This window comes from Glycine max, chromosome 18, assembly GCF_000004515.6.
Source record: "Glycine max cultivar Williams 82 chromosome 18, Glycine_max_v4.0, whole genome shotgun sequence".
In the NCBI taxonomy this organism is placed as follows: domain Eukaryota; kingdom Viridiplantae; phylum Streptophyta; class Magnoliopsida; order Fabales; family Fabaceae; genus Glycine; species Glycine max.
In genome coordinates this window covers 2,231,024-2,250,886 of record NC_038254.2, presented here as the reverse complement: position 1 = coordinate 2,250,886, position 19,863 = coordinate 2,231,024, and the positions used below count along the sequence as shown (strand labels likewise).

Below are 19,863 nucleotides of genomic sequence, written 5' to 3'. Positions count from 1 at the left end.
ATATCTAAGGATAATCCAACAGAGTATACTCAGAAAAAAAAAAAAAAAGAACAACATGAACGAGCATGCAGAGAAGAATGTCCAAGCATTTCCAATATTTAACTAAAAAACACTAGGTAAATATTAGTAATACCAAGATACACAATATTTTTTTAACTTTCCATAATATATTTTCTTTATGCTAAAACCTAACAAGAATGTATTTATTAAAACATATCCTCCCCTTCTCTAACCACCACCCCTAAAAGATTCCCATGTTTCACATAAAACTCAAGCGAAGATCTAATGGTGGATGATCCATTTGTTCCCCAACTGTGTATGAAAACATAGTGTTATCCCTGCATTGATCACTTGCATGGACCCTCATATTCTTTGATTCTGATTCACCAAAGGAGTTCAAGGGGAAGAGCTGAAGAGTCTCCATCACCCTCTCGGGCTCAGAAACCTGATATAGCTGAGTAAAATCTGCTAAAAGAAACAAATTAAAATTAACATATTAATTAGACCAACCATGCTAGTTGTGTTATATTTTGGTGTTTGAAAAAGATTGCAGTAATACATATATATGAATCTGATATGGTTACTTACTTTGTGTAAAAGAATTGATGGAGATAGAGTTTTCACTACGAATCACATCGTTATCAACCTTGCGACGCTTTTGTCTCTCCCTAGCCTTATGGTTCTGAAACCAATAGAACACGTTCTTGCTCTCAATCTTACCATAAAAACTAAGCTGATTAGAGATCTTTTGAATCTGATCAGTGCTAGGGGTGCGGAGTCCAGAACTGAAAAGATCAGTCAGAACCTTAACCTGTTCAGTAGTGGGATTCCATCGCCCACACTTGGTGCCAGTGGCACTGCCACTGTTACCACCTCTAATACAAAACTCTGACATGCCCTCTTCCATAATATTTCACTTCCAGAAGTCTCTCAATGATTCTGTGCCTCAGAACTGAAAACTTTAGCTCTGAGCTTCTGAACCATAAAGATCTCAGTCCGTGTCCATTTATAATAACTTAACTCAATAATCTACTACCAAAATCTTTGTCCTTTTCCTATTGGTTTTTTTGTATTGCTTTTGGGGCATCACAGATCACCCCTTTATGTTTATAATTCATCTTTCTGTCTTCTTTGAATTTAGGAAATGTAAGATTAATGAACATTGAACAATAGTCTATGCGGTTTGATTAATTTAGCATGGTTTTTTGAGCTATAATAAAGAAATAGAAAAGATAAAGACATGCGTAAAAGCAGCCACTATTCAACGTTTTGGTCCGGGGGCAGACAACATGTAAGTTTCATTAATAGTGGTTAAACTATACACTAGTATGCAGTTTATGTTATAGGAACATAATTAAACTTTTTTTATTTTATTTCTCATGCTCATCCATTAAGACACAACACAATGGGTTTTTCAGTAAAGTATGCACTTGTTGCTAAATTGTGCACTATTATACTATATATTTTATATGTATAAAGTGGTTGTTATGTATCTTTGTGTAATTTTTAATGCTTTATGTTTCACCAATGATACTTACCAGATAAATCCAGTTCCCATGAAGACGTGTGAGTTAAGCCAAATTTTGTTTTCAAAAGAAGTGGTTGTCTGCTAAAGTTCATAAAGAATGGTTTAAAGTAGTTGTATATTTAATTCTGAAGGAGTGGCAAGGGAAGTGAAAGTCAAAGTTGCACATTGTTTGATCTCTTTTGGACTATTGTGATCACAATAAAGACTGACAGAGATACTGAGTTAGGTTGACTAGTTTTCATGGAAAACTATTTAAGATGTGGGAACATAGACTAGAGACAACAAAGCCACCCAATTGAGAGATTTTAGAGGGACAATTCATGACCTACAAAAAGGAGAGTAACTCGGCTTTTCTTATGTCACTTTCTCTTGTCTTTGGCAATTGTCCTTTGAATAGGAGCTCAAACCTATCTCTTCTTCTTCTTCTTCTGGTCTAGCTTAATCGGCTATGATGTATTAGAATTGTAGCTTTTAAGTCTGGGGCTGAGTGAAACACGTGGTGAAGATTGAAATACTATGATTTGCCCAATAAATATGTCCTTCTGTGTGACCTAAGATTTGAATTGAAAAGCCTTCCAGATTGATAAGACATCTCAATGCAAATATGCAATAGATAATAATAGCGGAGTGTCACTGCGTCCGGATACTCCTCCATTTTGCTGGTATTCATGTGGAAGGAAAGAAATGAACCTATAGATAAAGGGAAAAAAAAGGACGCGTGAAATTGTGAATTTAAAGTTTGATATTTATGAGTAAAATATGTACTTAAGAAATGAATATGATTATGAGTTCTTTAAGTATTTATCCATGAGTTATGAAATATATACAATCGTGTCTTTTAATTTGCATCACAAATCGAACATTTTTTTTACCGCAACATCACAAATAGAACATTAAAAATTGTTTCCTTTAACCTTAAAAGAACATTTTTAAGGTATACATGAAAAAGATAAAACAATAAATAAATATATAAGAATTACTTATTATTTAAACAAAATTAGTTTCTGACATGTATACACTTTCAGAGATAATGTTGTTTAAGATACAATAATGTTACTTATTTGAAACTGAATTTTCAAATAAAATTTTATTTTCAAATATATTTTTAAGAAATAACCAAACAAAATTTGATTTATTTTATTCTCAAACATATTTGTGTCGAAAATTCAAACATATATACCGTAAATATGAGCTCCACTTTACTCTATTTCTATTTGTTCCGCGTAATATGATCATAGAATGCATAAATAAATAAATAAACAATATGCAATACTACTAGTTTTTGGTAGTGAAGAAAGGACAGAGGGCACTTTCTTTGAGCTCTTGCTACAATTCCCAAGGATGTTCTACAATTCACGAGTGTCATTTTGTCTGTTCATACTTGGCAACAAGGGCTTGCCTACCCTAACTTCTAGGAAATTTGGACTGATGCTGTTAACCTAACTTTAAATGTTAGGCAGCTAGTCATTTGTCATACACAAACATCACTCATCGAGCAGCTAAGAAGTCTTTCCGCGAGTCAGCCACACAGCAATTAAGAGGGTTGCATTTGGTAACTACGATATTAATAAACTTGAAGGGTGGTACATCTGTGAGGCTTTCATGAAGAAAATATGCTTCAGTTATTTGACCCATAAAATGAATTTTTTCATTTGGAAATCAACAGAATCAATCAAACGCCCAGTTCAAATTAATAACGTACTTAAGTTTTTTGAATTTTGAATCAAATGCTATATATATAAGATGAGTAGGAAGACTTTGGAAGGTAAAATGAAGATGGGTAGAAGTGCTTTTTACTCTGTCTTTTTCTATCAGTCCAAGATCCCAAAAGAGAAATCAGAATGAGAAAAAAGTACGCCATGCCCCCTCCCTAAGAAAAAAATAGTACATATATACAATCCATAGGTGGTCAAATAAAGGCTGTAATGCTACATGCATTCGTGAGGAGAATATTAAAGTCCGGTTGCTAATAAAATTTGATTTATTAGTCATGATCAAATCTTATATATTTAGGGCAAGCGTGAAACGTAATGTTGGACGCGGCTTCTTCGTATCAACCGTGTCTTTTATACTTTCTTGTCTCCACTACTTTTGCCACTGCCTTTCTAGAACCACTTCCTGCCAATCAATGCAAAACCTTGGCACTTGCCATGCACTAACAACTCACATTTGCATAATTTCTTTCTCAAATTAAAATATGCATTTGCAGTTCTCTATTTTATTAGACACAAGTACAATAAAAAAATCATTATGATGTGGACATTCCTTCAAGTCAGTGGTACAGCAGCTAATTAACCGCGTTAGGCAAAACATTCTACTGTGTTTAGCTTCACATTCCATGTACAAATGTATTAATAAACTTGTAGTTATAATTACTTGGACATTTTAAGCGTGTTTTTAATGAGTTTTCAAACATACAATCATATTCAATTTTTTTATATATATAAATCATATGTATTTTCTATTGAAGGATTCAAATCAAGACCACATACTAAAATAAAACAACCTCACGTATATTGAACCACACATTTTGTAGTCAATCATATCTATTCATATTAGAATACTAATATGAATGTAGACACAAATACAAATTGGTATTACTTGTTTTTTATGGAGACCGTTGATTCAAAACTTAGCTAGTTTGTAAAAATTCTTACCAAAAAATTATAGTTATTGCTTTGGAAGAGAATGCGGACAATTCCCGAGAATCAATACATATAGAAGAAAACAGTCATTTGCAATTATGCATGTGAATAGTGCAGACATCCCTTATTGCTGAAGAGAAATCCCATGAGTGCTGAGTATGCAGTCCTAAAAATCCCGGAAGAGAAACTACATGCCCTCACTACCCTAGTCGCTTGTTTGAATTTTTCCGACCAAATAATTGTGAAATGAAGATTAAAAATTCTAACTGGGGATTCTCCAATCTATGTAACTGTTGATGACAGTGACTGTGACACCGAGCAAAATGTTGATCAGGTGCATTGAGATTTTACTCCTTTAAAGGAAATAAAAATAAAGACTCGAGGGAGACATTGGCCAATATTGATTCAAAATCAGCATTTCACAAAGACAATTTAATTAATTTCACTGAAGCGAAATCAGTCCAGCCAGGTATAATGATTGACTTTGTAAACCTTAACAGATCATTTCAGACGGATGAAACGAAAGAAATCCTAAATTAGCAATGCAGACACTGAACGAACACGGATTGCTAATTTGTTACATATTGTCTTCTTTCCAACTTAAAACAGTTTCCCCAAAACGTCAAGCAAACAGTTACATGTCTTTCGTCCAAACATGCATGAAACATGCACATAAAAAGGATTAAATGTAATTTTAGTTTTATTTTTTAAAATTTACAATTTTAATTTCTTTATTCTAAAATAAATTTATTTAATTTTTTTATTTTTTAAAATCAGTAATTTTAGTCTTATATTTTAAAATAGAGACATTTAATCTTTTATTTTTATAAAATCTTCAATTTTTATACTTCTCACATATCATGTTAATTTCTTATTCATCAACGATTTTTAAATTTGATAAAAAAAAATTAAAATTACAGATTTTACGAAATTAAAGGATTAAATATCTTTATTTTAAAATAGGAAAACTAAAATTATATAATTTAAAAATAAAAAGACTAAATATCATTATTTTAAAATAAAAAGACTAAATATCATTATTTTAAAATAAAAGACTAAAATTACATATTTAAACCAAACTAAAATAGTCTTATCTTTGTTATAATAAGGTTTACAAATATTTTTTTATTTCTTACTAGCGTAATAACAAGTGTACGGGTGTTGATTTTATTTACAACTTTAATTTATATATTATTATAATTTTAATATATTTTATTTTTATAAATTATTTTTTATATGTATGTATAAGTGTGTATATAAATATGTAAAAGATATATAAAATAATTGTGAATATTTATATAGTCAAATAATTTTATATTTATACATGTCTTATATCCTTTTAATTTATATAAACATTTGTTTTAGCACAATATTATCTTTATAAATATATTTTCATTTGTATATCATTTAAATATATAGATAATTTTAATAAAAAAATATTAAAGATAGAGAAATATTTTGTATTATTTTTTTGTAACTATTGATGTTTCTTTTAAAAACATATTTCCATCATAAAGAAAATAAATGTCTAGTGATAATGTTAATTAATTTTTAAAAAAGAAAGAATTTTTGGGAATTCGAATTTACAAATTACAATAAAAATATGAATGATAAATACAAAAATAAAATAATGCATATAATGATAATAGAAAAGAGACTGTTTTCTTTAGTAATTCCAAGTAGGCATGGACAAGAACCCCAAATCCGTGCGTACGGCTAAATCCGTCTTCACTTTAATGGATAATGACTTTAATGAATAATGTTTGCTTTGACCGGAGAATGGGTATTATTTGATTTTTTTTTCACTCAAAATTGGGATATCTGTGTACCCATATCCATACTTGTTACTGTTATATTTTTTTTAGATTTTTTTTTGTCGTAACATAGATATACATTTAACTATAATATTGTTATAATTTTTATAATAATAATTAAATAATAAATTAAAAATTATACTTCAAAATTGAAAATATAATTTAATTCTTAATTTTTTATCTTTAATTTATTTGTTATTTATTTTTATATATTATTTGAATTAAAATATAATTATTAACTTAATATATAATTTATTTAAAAACATATAAGTTAATTAAAATTATAAAAAATGACATGATGGTTACCCACAAATATCCAATAAATCTCAACGCGGATAAGAATATGTATTAAAATTTTAAACACGTCGCCATTTACAAAGATATATAAAAACAAGAAGTGTTAAACTCGTCACCAAGGCATCCCATTTTTATGCCTAATTCTAAGTTAATTGGTTTAATTTGTTTTTAGTTCTACTTTGACGTAACACTTTTATCCTTATGCATAGAAAAATAATTAGGTTATTTTTTTAAAAAATAAAAATAATTGATTAGGTTATTGAAATTCGTTAGTTATAACTTTATTCATGATTATCTTATACCCGAAAGTAAAACTTGGTAAACACCTACTCCATGTATCATTATGGACATAACCAACAGTGAGCTAACACATTATTAAATGGTCATTGTATATACTCGTGCCTGCCAAATATGATATCCTCCATAGATAGCCAAGATACTTATTATGAATAATGATAGTTGCTAACTAAATACATTTTTAAGGCATATATGTTAGTCCTGCATCTCAAGCAGAGGAGGTGAATCCAAAATGTAAAGATAAAGACCCAACCAAGTCTAGAGACAGACTGTGAGTGAAAAACACAAGTTAATTAACCATCCAATGCCTATTTGCCATAGTCAAAATACCATCCAAACTCGAAAAACAGGACTTTTTTTTTTTTTTTTTAATAATGATAGATATAAAATTGAACTAGTAATCTCTAGGAAAACTAGAGTACAAGCAAAATTCTCCCTTAAGGCATGTGAAATAATATCCTGAACAGTATACGTCTTAAGTTTTGAAGATTTAAACCAAATTTTGCTAAGATATCAACAACTTGCTTATCTTCACGAACGAGTCCAAGTAATCTGGCCTAAACACTTACACAGGTATATATAGTTTGAAGAAATGAAAATGAGAAATGAACTAAAAAACATGCACTTTGCATGTTGGGATCTTTTATCCGATCCCTTCGTCAGAAAATTGAGGAACTCATATTTCATATGGAGGATTTTACTCAACTATTTTTCCAGTTGATGAATTCTGTTGATAAAGAGCAGCAACGGAGGATTGCCATGATGCTGTGGAGCGTATGGCGGAGAAGAAACGACAGGCAACGCACAAATCAGATTGTGGTGCAGCATGGAGATATGTTCTTTCAGGACTGGCTCAAAATAATCAAACATTTTGTCTAGGTGTTGTTCACTACCTTTCTAGGGCAGCCACATCTTTTCCTTGTCTCTCTATTTTCTATCATGTCCCTTCATGTATTGAACAATTGATTATCAATGAAATACCATAAACATATCTCAGTAAAAAAAAATAGTGGTTACAGTGAACATGGAGGATCAAATAATCATTCTAACTCTTTTTTTATTTTATTGTTGCAATAATAATTAAATACTATATTTTATATATTACAATTGTGAATATTAATTTTTAAATTCTTACCATTAGCATAAAATAAGAACTATCATATTGATCTCTAATTTTATTTTGTTTTATAATTTTTTAGTGCATATAATTGTATTTGGTTCTTTTTTTTTTTTAGGGAATTGTATTTGATCCTTGACTTTAGTACATTTCATCCTTAATATATGAGGCCAAATTGATTTGTTTTGGGTGAAAGACCAAATATATTGATTGATAGTAATTGTTAAGTTAAATCCAATACTACAATGATGATAATTGTGAAATTTAGAAACCAAATAAATTAATTAGTAATGTGAATTTTAAGGATCAAATTAAGAAAAACAAATATTAAAGTGGTCCGAAGTTAAATTAATTTATTTATAGAATAAAATAAAATTCAAAGATTAAATTGACTAATAATATTAATTTTAAGGATTAAATTGATTCTTTTTTATCCTATTGCAGACGTCAAATAAAATATTTCCCATTTGAATCGGCCATATAAGTCCAAATGCTGGGATAGGAATAGGAATTAGGGCAAGCGTGAAAACTGAAACGTAATGTTGGACGTGGCCTCTTCGTATCAGCCGTATACTTCTTGACGTAAAGAATATAAAACTCTCATTTTCTCACAAACAAACAAACAGTGAAACGACCTGTTTTCTTTTCTCCCAAAGTAAACCCTCGTTACCCGCGCTCTTGTTGAATTGATTTATTTTCTCTCGTTGCTTGGTATTGCAATTGCAATGGCGGATGGTGAGACTACCAAAGAAGAGGAATGTGCTTCCTTCTGCTCTCATGATCTCTTGTTTCCCACTAGGTTACCATTGCAAGTGGAGACGGAGAAAAAAAATCTATGGGTGCAACGAGCGAAAAACTTAGGAATCACATACCTTATGATCTTACATTCTTCATTCTGTCCAAGCTACCTTCGAAATCTTTGAAGAAATTTGGATGTGTACACAAATTATGGACCCTCGTATTTCAAAACCTTTATTTCATGAGCATGTTCCACAACAATTTCATATCTAATAATCATTCTTATTGCGACGTATTGTCTCTCCTTAGGCGTCCGACTATGTCGTCTATCCTATCGGGTTTTAATTCCTCCTTGTTTTCTCTCTCCGGTGAAAGGTTTAAAATAGCATTATCAAAATAGACTGGCCAAATCCATTTCAAGAGGATGACCCTGCTTTTCTTATTAAGGGGTCTACTAGTGTTATTGGAATTCTTTGTCGATCTTTTTCAAGTGCCTAACAAAATTGTATTGTGGAACCTAACTACCGGGGATTTCAAGGTCATTCCTCCAACCTAGTTGAATTTGTACCACCTAACGAGGACCCTCACATTGTTCTTGATGGATTTGGTTATATGCGTGGTAGAGATGACTATAAGGTGATTATTAGGCAAGTACATTTTATCCAAAATGAGATCGGTACCCTGCAATGACTCCTTATGGGAGATATATATAACCTAAGAAATAACTCTTGAAAGAAACTTGATGTCCATATGCTATATCATTGTGTTGATAATGACTGATTATACTTGGATGGAATGTGTCATTGGTTGGGTGAAAATAATGAAGATAAGGATGAAGAATGCTTGGTGTCGTTTGACTTGAGCAATGAGGTGTTCTTTCCAACACATTTTCCTTTAGACATACCCTCACACATGTATGATAGTTTTGATTTTCATGTGGTGAGGAGACAATTGGTGTTGTTAAATGAGTCCATTGTTTTGATATCAAATTATGCAGATACAAATATTTGTTACACATTAATTTTGGGTGAACTTGGTGTGAAGGAATCATGGACTAAATTCTTCATTGTTGGACCTTTGGCTTTCATTGGCGAACCTATTGGAGTCGGAAAGAAGGACGAAATATTCTTCAGAAAAAAGACGGTGAAATAGCCAGGTTTCATGTAAGTACCCATGTGATTGAGGAGAAGGAGAAATGTATTTCTTTGATATAATAATTTATAAGAAAGCCTTTTTCTGATTGGTGGAGGAATAAATAGTTAACTGTTTTTCTTGTTTTCACCCAAGAGGTTTATGACTGTGGTTATTAGGATTTTACCTTGTACGCATAAAAAGTGATTTGTCAACTATGCATTATTACTAAGTATATGAAAAATTTAAAAACTATTTGATAATATGAATATTGCTTTATAATTTTATTTTGAAGGTTTGTCATCTATCTATTCGCAAACTGATCTGTTTTCTATTTCAATTGTAAGAATGATCTTTTGGTTTTTTGTAGAAAATAACTTATAGGGGAACTTGATAATCTAGTGAGTAACGTATATTTGTTTGAACTTCATTATATTCTGCCTGAAACCAGCTACGAGAAGGGAATCAAAACACATATTTCATCCATCTTTCCTTAACCTTTTCTTTTTGTATTGTTTCTAGAACAACCCATTGCAGTACATTTATGATTTGGTCATGCTTAATCTTACTCCTTTTCAACTTCTAAAAGTTTCTTTGGCTACCATGCTTGGTCTTTGGAGTTTAATTCAGCAAGGAAATGAGGGATACATTTCCTATCACTGACTGAGACACAAGGATCATGAATTCTTTTACTGATGCCATGGTGCTGTTAAATTCTTCAGCATTACACAAAAACATAAACCAGGGGTTTGGGTTGAATCAATTGATAAAATTAAACTTGTTTTATCATATTTTTTTTGTCCTGGGTCCGAGACCGCTGCCATTGAATCTTACCTTATGTGATCATGATATTATTTCATCATCCAACTGTCCAAGATGCAATATTGGGCGCAGAAGAGTTTGTGCTTCACTGTCTACGCAATTGTCTCTTTGCTTCAAATGTTTGGAGGCTAAATCAGATGGGAATTCATGAGGAGTTCTCATTGATCAAAGATGCACGAATACGGATCTTCAGAGCTCAGAGTAGCGAAAGATAATGAGCAACTTTTTCTTGCTACTACTTGGAACATCTGAAAGGCTCGGTAGTGTTGCTGGCTTTTCAGCAATGAGCAAATTTCTACATTCCAAGTTGTAAGAGACTCAATTATTTCCTAACTATGCCTCAGTTGGTGTCCTGGCACCCCCCAAGGCAGGATTTTGTGGCATTGAATACAAATGGAAATGTATCAAGGGAAGAATGCAAAGCTGGAACTGGAGGCTTAATTCGTGAGGGAAGTAGCAATTGGCTCCTTGGTTTTTCAGGAAGAGTATATCATAATGCATCTCGTACGTAGAGCTATTTGCCATATTTAAGGGACTACAGGAAGCTTGGAATCATAGCTACAGACAGGTTAATTTGTTCTCAGATTCCATATATGTCATTTCTGATTAGAAGTCGAAATATATATCATCCTTATGCAGCTCTTATCATAAGAATTTAGGTGCTTCTGCAATTGAATCGGACAGTACATATTAGCCATATTTTTGTGGGAGGGAGATGCATTTGATGGTGGTTGCGGTGACGGTATGGCAGCTATGGTAGAATCATGACAGTAGTGGTAGTCAGCATAACGATAAATTTAAGATATTTTAGAATATCATAAATTAAATATTTAATATATTTGATTTTCTGTTTAATAAATCTTAAAGAGATTCTATAGTTAAATAAAGTTTTAATTTGAATTTAAAAAATTTTAATTTAACATTTGAGATTAATCATTCTCATTCTCACATAAAATGATTATTTTCATATGATAGTCATCTATATATATATTTATTTTCATAATCCCCACTCCACCAATCCAGTTAGACATCATTCTCATTTACATGTTCTCTTGCTTACTCATTTTTTTTTGTTTGTTTGAATAGTACTCTAAGAATGAGATGAATTTGAAAGAAGTTCTTGATGGGTATGATAAAGCTGTTGAGGCATTGGGAAATGTTTCAAATATTAAAGACGTGTATGTTGAAGATCAAGAACTGGAGATGGAATTAGGTAAAATGGTTCAAAATTTATATATTTTACTATTTTAGGATTTTGGGAAGTGAGCATGGATGAAGCCCCTTACCTCAAAGACATAAACATGTGGTTATACGGAGGCTTCACACAACTCAAACCACTACAAAACATGTTCAAATTAGTTGACCATAGACGAGAGATGCAGTAAATTCACTTCTTAATGCAAGCATCCATACAGAGATCCTGTAATTGTGCCCTTTCTCTGTATTGTTTACTTAGTATTGAGAAAACATTGGTTGTTCTTAGGATGCAAAACTTTTCTGTAATTGAATATTGAATTGTCCTGTAACCGCATTTAATATTAACATCTCCAGTACTACTTGCTAATGAGTAAGTGAGGAACGAATTAGTTCAGTAAAGGTTATGCCAGAAAGACCATGACCATGCTTATTGATGCCTGATACGTTTTTTGTAAGGTAGAGATTTTGTTTTTAGATATATAATCATTTCACTTTTGAGTTTTTCTATTTTGTTTACTTTGTAAGGAGATTTTCCACTTTCAGATAGTGTTGTTTACTTCTATATTATCTATACTTTCAAAGAACAATTGATTTTCTTTTGTAGAACCAAACTGTGGTGCACATTTACATTATCTTTTGAACCAAACTGTGGTTGTCACATGTTTGCTATTACTGAGTTATTACTAAGAGGGTCTTTAACAAATGACCGAGCAATCAAAGTGTGTTCAATAAAATTGGGAAATTGGTTCTAATGTGTAAATGTAACACTGGTGCTCTTTTGAATTTCTTTCAGGTCAATGTCTATTGGATTTCAGAAATTTTTTATTGAAGTCATAAATCATTAATCATTAAAACTACTTGCAGTTTTTAAGGATTTTTATTTGAAGTCATTATTAGAGGTTGTGCTGGAAATGTCAATTATATCGGATAGGCATTTTGAAGGATCGATAGCCCCTATTCGGCAGGGTCAATAACCCTTATTTGGCCCCATCAAACACCTATTCGACACAAGAAACCTTAACCACCCCCACAGATATGATCGTTAAAACCCTGATGACTCAAGACGGTTTAATTAAGGAAAAGAGGGAACTTAGGACACCTAATCTCCATTAGTCAAATATTATCTAGATGATAATTCTTGCATAGAGGCTCACGGTCCAAGACCCATGAAGGTTTGTATAAAAAGGAGGTAACCCCATGTATAAACACTGTTCAATTCTCAAGCATTACATACTTTATTAATCGTGCATACACATTGCTCTCAGCTGAATCCTAACTTGGGTGTCGGAGTACCTTTTGTAGGTAATCCCTTGGACTACCCCATTCAGATCAAGGAGAAGGAAAGGACAAGTGTGAAGACCCCTCAGCAGAAGGGAAACAGTTCGGTTATCATTAGACAGGAACATCAATGGAACTCAAGATATTTGAACCTAACTAGAGAGTAAGAGAAGGTTTAAACAATCAAAATATGAGAGAACAACTATCAAAGTGACAACCAAGAAGAAACATTAATTGCAATCAGATCATACTACTTTTAGGCAAAAGCAATGAAATGACATTAGCATCTTATATTCCCTCCTTTACCTTTTCATTGTGAACAATCAGTATCACATGCTTGAAAAATTATCAGTGACTTGAAAAATTATCCGTGACTATTTAGGATTTTCTTAATGCTAATTTTCAAAATAAATGCATAACTTTGTTGCTTATTCCATACTGCGAAACACTGATATACTTTTCTCTGGTGGTTTAGCCCCAAACTATCAAGATTAACCAACCAAATTGGCCAGCCCGTGGTGGTCATGAAAATAATCAGTATCTGCAGCAAGAGGGTGCATGTTTCTACAATAGAACTCATCTAGGTGCTAATGTTATTCTCATGACATTACATCCTCTTCTCACCATCTTGAAGAGTTATTTTGGATGAATTTAGCAATAGTAACGAGGTATCTACCCTGTTTATCTATACATGTGTGCCTTGAAATTGGGTTAAGAAAGATAAGTGTCAATCTACTATTGAACAATCAAGGAGTAATTCAGGAAGCTTGAAGGGGATGCAATAATTAAGCAATCAGCTATCCTCTGACATGGTTAATGCTAGAAGTTGGCCAATATTGTTTCCTGTCGTTGTGGATAATATATGGAGGTGTAGAAATTAGTTTATTTTCCAACACGAGTACCCTTGTACCTACCATTTGTGCAAGTGGATGCTGTTACGGATAGCCTTCTGCATAACCGAAAGCTCTCTCTAGCAGCTTCAGATGTTGCTCCTCAGAATATGATAACTTGGCTGCCTCCTCCTAGTGCTTGTGCTATTATAATATCTATAATAGAGCTCTTGCCCTTATAGATGCAAAAGAGAAATGTTCACCCACTTAATATATGATACGAGTTCATGGAATGTATTGCAAGCTTGCATTGGATAGCCATTAGATACCAAGCCAAAGATTTGACATCTACCATCATATGTACATGTTCCTTAATCCATAACAAAGTGCATGCGTAAATTTTAGAATATATTGGGGGAATTCTTTGTTAAAAAGTATAAAATTAAAGAAATTACTTGCTACCATATCTAATCATTAAAATCGTATTGTCTTTAAGTGAGGATACTTTATACTCTTGTTAAAAAAATATTATATTTATAAAAAAAAAAAGGATCAAAATGAGATTATTTTAATAACTTATTAATAGTTATTTTAAGGTAGTGTATTTTTTGTTTCAATTAGTCTTATGACTAAATTTATGCCAATCGAATATTTAGAACTGGATAAAGTTTTGAATATAAAAATTGTTTAATTGTATTTTAGCTTGAATATAAATCAAATTACATAAAAAAAATTGAAGATATAAATAATGTTAATCAAATAAAAAAAATAATGAATCCTTTTCAAGGAAAGTAATATGAACAAAAAAAATGTTAATGTAAAATTGCACAATTAATAAAACAAAAAATAACGAAATAAAAAAATATGAGTATATAATTGGATAATATGCTACAAATTTACCATATATTTTAAGCATCGAATATTAATATTTTTATTTAATATTTCATCAAGGACATAAAACAATCATTAGTGGGCGCTGAAACAGAAATTGTATGTATATCTATTGATTTAGTCGAAATACAATCATGTTTGGACAAAAGTATCCCCAATTACATCAATTGTCCTCCACATCCACCACATAAGGGGTCCAAATTATGTAAACGTTTTGTGATAACATCTTAGGTGTATGCTACTTTATAGTTTAAATAAATAATATAAATGTGGACTTTAATTGATTTCAAGGATTACAACTGATTAATGATTACAATTATTCTATGACACAACTTATTAGAATCATTTCTGTATTCCTCTTTAATTTATTTACTTTATCTTAAACTCATCAAGTGAGTGAGACGTGAATTAGCAATAATCTTAGTTTTTGAAGATTACCAGTAAACTTAGTTGTTTATTTAATTATATTTTATTATTGATATCTATCAATTATTCAGGTGGGTGATTAAATGAAATATGACCATGTAAAAAAAAAAACAAACAAAATGTACCAAAAAAAATATATATGATGTGGATTCTCCTATGAATGTTAAGATGGAAGGCACTGGTGTCGTTGTTACAATGTTTAATTAGATTGTGACAAACATGTACACATAATCGTATTTACTGTGTCTTTTGTATCAAACTATATTTATATTTAATAATAATATCTATTTAATTTAAATTAAGCGCACTCTGATCTAATAACAGTTTGTTGACTTTTGTAACACCTATCTTATAAGCCTTCACATAAATTAAATCTATTTTTATATAGAAATTGAACTTTTTTTTGTATAGAAGTTTGTTGACGGTGCCTATTTTTTTTTAGGATTATGAAGCTTAATGTTGTTTCTTTTGTTCCCATAAAAGTTGACAAACATTAAATTTCAATCTTTTCCACCCAAATTCAAATGGAACAATTTGACCTTAGAATTTAAGAAATTAATTGGCATACACTGAATGTAAATTTTTTTACACCATCTACCAATCAAAATTCATCTTTAATATAATTAATATTGATAAAGTCACTTAATTATAAATGAAAGTCTAAATTTGTGATTGAATAAATATCAATTTATATATTATTTTATTACAAAAAAATTACCTAATGAATAATAACCATGATCAAAGAATTCATCATGGTTAAAAGGAAATAGGTACGTTCACTTCTTTTAAATGAGATGGGTTTAATAAAACCTATTTTGAATTTAATTAAAATACACTAGGAAAAATAGTTATTCAATAACATTGTTTTATTTAATAAAAATTATTAACTTTCACAACAAATACTTTAAAATCACACAATATTTTCTAATTGATTATCAATCTAACAATCTTCATACATGAAAGTCGAAGTCAAAATTTGTTAAGAAAAAGTCTCAAATTTCAGAAATTTAATAAAAAAAATGACTAATTAACCTCTAAAAGAAACTGTTAAATTTTCTGAAACTTGATCCAATCTCAATAAATAAGAAATAAATAGATAATGGAGAGAAAGCTTTTTGCTCATTTTCTTTCAAATACAGATTACATGAAAAATAACAAGTGAACGCTACACTGCATACCTTGGACAATAAGTGAACTTACCTAGCAAAGACCAGCACAAAACATAAATAAAAAAATAAGCGAAGTAAAAGTGAAGTATAAAACGCTGACATTCCACGTTTCTGGAAATAAGACAAGAAAAGAAACTCAGAAAAATTTGACTTCGGCGATAAACAAGCGGAAGAATCACAGAATCTGAGCAGCTGTGTTCAATTTTTCAGCCAAGCTAAGCTGCGTTCTTGTGATACTAGATAAATACAGCAAAAGCAAGTGATCCTGAAATGGATGAAACACCCCTGTCAGCACAATAAAACTATGGACGGCAAGCTGAGAAGACTTGCCTGACAAGCCAATAAATATAAGAAACAAAAATCTGTTCCATCTCATTTCACAATTTTCATCAAAATAAGAAATCCCAGTAATAAACCACTAACACAAAGCATAATCTTACCTGCAAACTGTCATTCACAAGCTTATCAAAAACTGATGGGGACAATTTGGGAAGGGAACCTACAGCTTCTGATATAAATCTCCCGATTTTGTTGTCTGGTGCCACTCGTCCTTCCTGTGTTGAAAAATTATATAATAATACAATCTCAGAGGACAAGGCGAGAGATTAAAGAAGGCAACAATATCGTACCACAACATCGTCAACATATTTGTAGATGTCATCAATCAAGACTAGCAGATGTTGCATTGATGCTTCCATCCCTTCTAAATCTGAGGGAATTTTGTCAACTGCAGTTGCCTTCAGCATATCAACTGCCATTACCAGAATAAACAAAAAAATCAGCTACAATCATTCAAAATAAAGAACATTATGGTTCCATTATTATAGAATAAAAAATTAGACTAGATCCTTTCAGCACAATCCAATGTGTGACTCTATTGCATAATTAATTAACAGCTAAAATAATTTAAAAATACTCCATATCAGACAATATTTTTCTAGAATACAACTCAGAAATACTTGTAATTGATTAAGAGAGGGAAATTTAAAACAATTTTCTCTTCAGATGCATTCACCAAAGCAAGCACATAAGCTTTAGCAAATATATTAAATACAAAATAAAATTAAAGGTTCGGGGGGAGAGAGAGAGAGAGAGAGAGAAGAGTGGACAAAAGGAAAGACAGAGGTTGATTCAAATGACAAGTCCGACCATTACTTACATCCAATTCGCTCAGCTTCCACCATACGAAGATCTAATGGAATTTCTTGAAACTGTGCAGCAATTTGACGTTCTCCAAGAGATAAATTGTTAGACACGTATGCTTTAATCGTACCCGCTCCATTTGTAAATCCTGTATCAACAGTCAAGTGTATGGGATTGGGCACTTCTCGAGAATAAAACTCGTGGATTAATGCACTACCACCAGTTACTCCAAGACCGGTTGAATACCTACAAAAATAATCAAAGTTAAAATTGCTTTTTTCTCCTAGAAAACAAGAAAGAAACACAGGGACCCTTATGAGACTATAATAAAGAGAGGGAGGGACAAAAGAAGAAACAATACAGGATAAAACAGCTCTCGAGTACATTTTTGCACTAATAACTTAAGCTCTCTCTCTCACAAGGAAGCAACAAAACCAAATTCACTTATAGGTAAAATATAGAGTGAAAATTTGCATTGCCATCCACCCAAATACAATACCAAACAGATCAACCTTTCAGAAACCAAAGTAAACATTTTTAACCTAGGCCATATGGATTTAAAAGTTTTCTGGGCCAACACTTCATTGAGAATACCATTATAATAACCTGGGGAAAATAGACCTTTAAAAAGTATTGAAATTACCATCCTACTATGATTTCCTTTGGATTCACTTTTTGGTGGGATATTAACATATTGTGGTGGTACTCTATATCCAATGCAACCTGGAGAAAAAATAAGCAAAAATATTAGGACATCTTTTTAGTGAGAACAGAATAATTTTTAGTTGATGTTTAAGACCCTACAACCAAAAGAGAGACAGTTAAAAAGACAACTGAAAAAGGTCAATAATAGAGTCAAAAAGTAAATTTTAACTATGCAACTTTTTTCCCGGCTTTAAATTCAGTGTCCACTATACAAGTACTCAATATCTTAATTTTCAAGCTAATACTAAAATGCAAACTTTTCACTTTCTTGAAGAAATTTATCTGGTTCACTCATTCTATAATTGACTTGGAATCACCAAACTCATTGACAAAGAGAAATAAATAGGCTCAAAAGGTTATAAACTATACAAATATTTTTCCTGCAAGAGGCCTAAACCAACTTTCACCTAGTAGGATATGGCTATAAATAAGAAATGTGCATTCCTCTAACTTCCTTCCACTTCAAGTTTCACAATGTTAACAGAACTTCTATATAATGTGGGAAAAGTAACCTCAATTGCTCAAATATCTAATCTAATAATGAGTAAAATGGAAAGGAAAGAGATGGGATGGAATGAAATAAAATTATTATATAGCATTACTTGGATATTTTATGATAAACAGAAAAACTATGTCATTCCATTGTTTGGAAAGTATAAGGAATAGTAGTATTATGACTTATATTAGTGCCATCACATACCCATAGAAAAAGATAAGTACTAGATTTTAGTTGAGAGACAATGAAATAAATTCAATTCCATTCCACCTATTTTAAAAAATCCAAATAATGCCAACTATTCATTCCGTTCCGTCTCCCCCTTCTAACAATCTAAACGTAGAATTCACCAAAATTTCCAATATAAAGTTCGTGACATCCACACCTGCTGTTCAATTACAACTTGCAAGATGAAGCAACAATTAACAAAAACAGAGAGCATAGTAATAAAAATAACATTAATAAAAGCTTAGGTACTATTTGGATAAACTTCTAAACAAAAAAGGCAAAATGAGAAAAATGTCACGCATTGCCTAGAAAATGAATGAAAGAAATTGGAGCAAAAATATACCCAAATATAAAGCCAAATCCTACAAATCAAAGCATGAACTAAATAAATAAAACTCACATTAAAAAGAGAAGACAAAAAAATCGTTAGTCTCGGATCCAGGCGTGGAACTAAATTCCTCATATGTACAACAGCGGCTAACAAAAATCTACTATAATTAATAATAATAATAATAATAATAATTAATAACAAAAAAGACAGTGAATAACCTGTTCGATAGACTCGTTGTGAGGAACAGCATAGGAATTTCGGATATCGACGGTTCCGTCGGGAAGGACGGAGCCGAGTAGGGTTCCGATGACGCGGTCGGCTTGGTCAGGGCGTCGAACATAGCAATCGCAGATGTTGAAGATGACCAGAGGGTGGACCTTCGCGGACAAGATCTGCGAAGAAGAAGAAGATGATGAAGAGAATTGCAACACTGTGCGATCGCTCGCCGCCATGTTCGGAGAATCGATTCGATTCGATTCAGCACTCACTACTCACTTCACCGAACAAGGCGTGCGAACAACACAACACAAGCACCCTAATCTGATACTAGGGTTTTACACATGGGCTTATCAATATTTTTTTTTGGGTCAATAGACTCATCAACAATCACAATTCTTTTTTTTTTTAAACTCAGTTCAAAAGTTAAGCCCGTTAGGCCCAATCAAGGAAGCTCTTTTAATTATGCTGTCTTCTTTTAAAATTAAAAAAAATTACTTACACAGTAATATATTTTTATTGTTTATTCAGCAATATATATATGCATATTTATTGTTTGAGCTA

At 31.5% G+C, this 19,863-nt stretch overlaps 2 protein-coding genes across 3 annotated transcripts; both read right to left on the bottom strand.

Annotated features, from left to right (window-relative positions):
• Window positions 1-97: 97 nt before the first annotated feature.
• LOC100791433 (WUSCHEL-related homeobox 5) lies at window positions 98-1,025 on the bottom strand. Of its 2 annotated transcripts, none has more exons than XM_006601892.3 (2): window positions 589-1,025; window positions 98-468 (listed from the first exon to the last, which is right to left on the bottom strand). In XM_006601892.3, exons 1-2 carry the CDS (start codon window positions 905-907, stop codon window positions 260-262), a joined length of 528 nt encoding a protein of 175 aa, XP_006601955.1. In that variant the 5' UTR covers window positions 908-1,025; the 3' UTR covers window positions 98-259. The 2 variants fall into 2 exon arrangements, with proteins under 2 accessions (XP_006601955.1, XP_003552848.1); XM_003552800.4 differs by having other exon boundaries at window positions 98-465; window positions 589-1,009.
• Window positions 1,026-16,085: 15,060 nt separating this feature from the next.
• LOC100811797 (eukaryotic translation initiation factor 3 subunit F-like) lies at window positions 16,086-19,581 on the bottom strand. Its single transcript, NM_001252809.2, is given in 6 exon segments — window positions 16,086-16,445; window positions 16,621-16,734; window positions 16,810-16,931; window positions 17,340-17,569; window positions 17,967-18,046; window positions 19,302-19,581. Coding segments are annotated over 6 exon segments (870 nt in total). The 5' UTR covers window positions 19,536-19,581; the 3' UTR covers window positions 16,086-16,355.
• Window positions 19,582-19,863: the final 282 nt, after the last annotated feature.

Coding starts and splice junctions, on each gene's coding strand:
- LOC100791433 (XM_006601892.3), bottom strand. CDS start 907: ATGGAAGAGGGCATGTCAGAGTTTTGTATTAGAGGTGGTAACAGTGGC. Junction 469..588: donor CATCAATTCTTTTACACAAA/GTAAGTAACCAT, acceptor TGTTTCTTTTAG/CAGATTTTACTCAGCTATAT.